Raw genomic sequence first — 2,274 nt, 5'->3', positions numbered from 1 at the left:
GTAGAAACCAAGCCAAGACAGACGCTGGAGATCGATGCAGCCCTCTGACCTGGAAAATCCTGCCAAGCCATCTGACCCATGCCAGCATGGAATACAGACACTAAGTGATGATGTGGAGGACAATGATGTATATATATATAAAGCAAAATGGTAATAGAGTGATAAAAAAAATAATAAATGTGCCCTATTAAAGCCTAGCCAGGCTCATGGGCCCGGTTTCCCGATTTCAATGGCGTATGTGTTCCCCAGCTGGACGGGACGTCAGTCCATCGCAGCAGCGTTACTCCTTTTTACCAGCTGAGTGGACTGGAGCAATGTGAAATGAAGTGTTTTGCTCAAGAACACAACGCGTCGCCCAGTTCAGGAATTGAAACCACAATAGAGTGATGGATGTGACTAATTAGTGATGCAAAAGGAAGCTGACAATTCCTTCTGGGAAGTGATCATTGAAGACGCCTTCCACAGAAAAGACAGAAAATACAGTAAGTTGGTTGAATTCTGTTAAAACAATGGACGGGGAGCAATATGCCTTCTTGCAGAGACAGGTGTTAGAAGATTTGTTGGAAACAGGTTTATCTTGATGATAGGGAGTCTTGGATTAGACACAAAGGAGATGAAAGATGTTGCCAGAAAATTATCAGAAGCCACAGAGAAAGCAAGTCATTACATCTGGCTCAAGAGGTAGGAAAAGTGGTGTAGCAAGAACAAGCATTGAGGATGGTAGAAACATTTGGCCCAGAGTCCATAACACACCTCAACAAAGCTCATGATTGCTATTTTACTCTTTCACTTGTTTCAGTCATTTGACTGCGGCCATGCTGGAGCACTGCATTTAGTTGAGCAAATCAACCCCAGGACTTATTCTTTGTAAGCCCAGAATTTGTTCTGTCGGTCTCTTTTGCTGAACCGCTAAGTTACGGGGACGTAAACACACCAGCATCGGTTGTCAAGCAATGTTGGGGGGACAAACAGACACACAAACATATACACACACATACATATATATAATATATATACATATATACGATGGACTTCTTTCAGTTTCCGTCTACCAAATCCACTCACAAGGTTTTGGTCAGCCCGAGGCTATAGTAGAAGACACTTGCCCAAGGTGCCACACAGTGGGAATGAACCCGGAACCATGTGGTTGGCAAGCAAGCTACTTACCACACAGCCAGGCAGATCTTGCACCATAATGGAAGGGACCGAAACCTCTACAGAGCTGTTCTACCAGATGATGAAACTGACTCCTACTTTCAGAGGAGCAGAACAACACCTTCAGCACCCAAGTGTTTTCCCCTAAATATACAAACTTTGGAAAATAAGCATTCCACAATTGGGAACTTACCAAATGAAGTCTCTACACAGCGAACAAAATGTTGGTTGTCTGAAAAATGTTGTCATGAATTTGTGACCATTCACTTGGTGTACACGCCGTCGCATAGCACCTCGTCGTCTGTTGAGCAGCCCCTCCTTCTCCTTAAACACTCGCTCCTTCGGAGCTTCTGAAACAAAAAAAAGATGAAAGTAGGATGATAAATACTGAAGTCCAATTTTTCTTTGAAAACATGCATTAATTGACAAATATATCAATAATGATAATAATAATTATTTCTTTATTGCCCACAAGGGGCTAAACATAGAGGGGACAAACAAGAACAGACAAAGGGATTAAGTCGATTACATCGATGCCAGTGTGTAACTGGTACTTAATTTATTGACCCTGAAAGGATAAAAGGCAAAGTTGACCTCGGCGGAATTTGAACTCAGAACGTAACGGCAGACGAAATAATGCTAAGGATTTCGCCCGGTGTGCTAACGATTCTGCCAGCTCGCCGTGCTGCATTTTCAGGATTCACATAAAATACCATATTTATATAGTAAAACGTAAACGAAATATAATAATATTTATTACTTTTTGTATCAGTGACAAACAACCCTTTCAGGATTGATAAAATAAGTACCAGTTAAGTACTGGTGTCAATGTAATGGACTTAATCCCTCCACCAAAATTGCTGGCCTTGTGCCAAAATTTGAAACCATTATTCATCATCATCATCATCGTTTAATGTCCGCTTTCCATGCTAGCATGGGTTGGACGATTTGACTGAGGACTGGTGAAACCGGATGGCAACACCAGCCTCCAATCTGATTTGGCAGAGTTTCTACAGCTGGATGCCCTTCCTAACGCCAACCACTCAGAGAGTGTAGTGGGTGCTTTTACATTATTATTATTATTATTATTATTATTATTATTATTATTATTATTAAGGC

At 41.5% G+C, this 2,274-nt stretch overlaps 1 protein-coding gene across 1 annotated transcript in view; it reads right to left on the bottom strand.

Moving 5' to 3' along the window:
• Nucleotides 1-1,506, bottom strand: part of LOC106875452 (calcium-independent protein kinase C) — a 50,907-nt gene extending 49,401 nt beyond the window's left edge. The window contains exon 1 of the mRNA XM_052976814.1: nucleotides 1,349-1,506. Coding sequence (XP_052832774.1) covers nucleotides 1,349-1,443 — 95 coding nt within the window. The 5' untranslated portion in view covers nucleotides 1,444-1,506. The remainder of the gene's footprint in view (nucleotides 1-1,348) is intronic.
• Between the last annotated feature and the right edge of the window lie 768 nt (nucleotides 1,507-2,274).

Source organism: Octopus bimaculoides, chromosome 25 (assembly GCF_001194135.2).
Source record: "Octopus bimaculoides isolate UCB-OBI-ISO-001 chromosome 25, ASM119413v2, whole genome shotgun sequence".
Classification (NCBI taxonomy): domain Eukaryota; kingdom Metazoa; phylum Mollusca; class Cephalopoda; order Octopoda; family Octopodidae; genus Octopus; species Octopus bimaculoides.
This window is presented reverse-complemented; position numbering and strand designations above follow the sequence as displayed.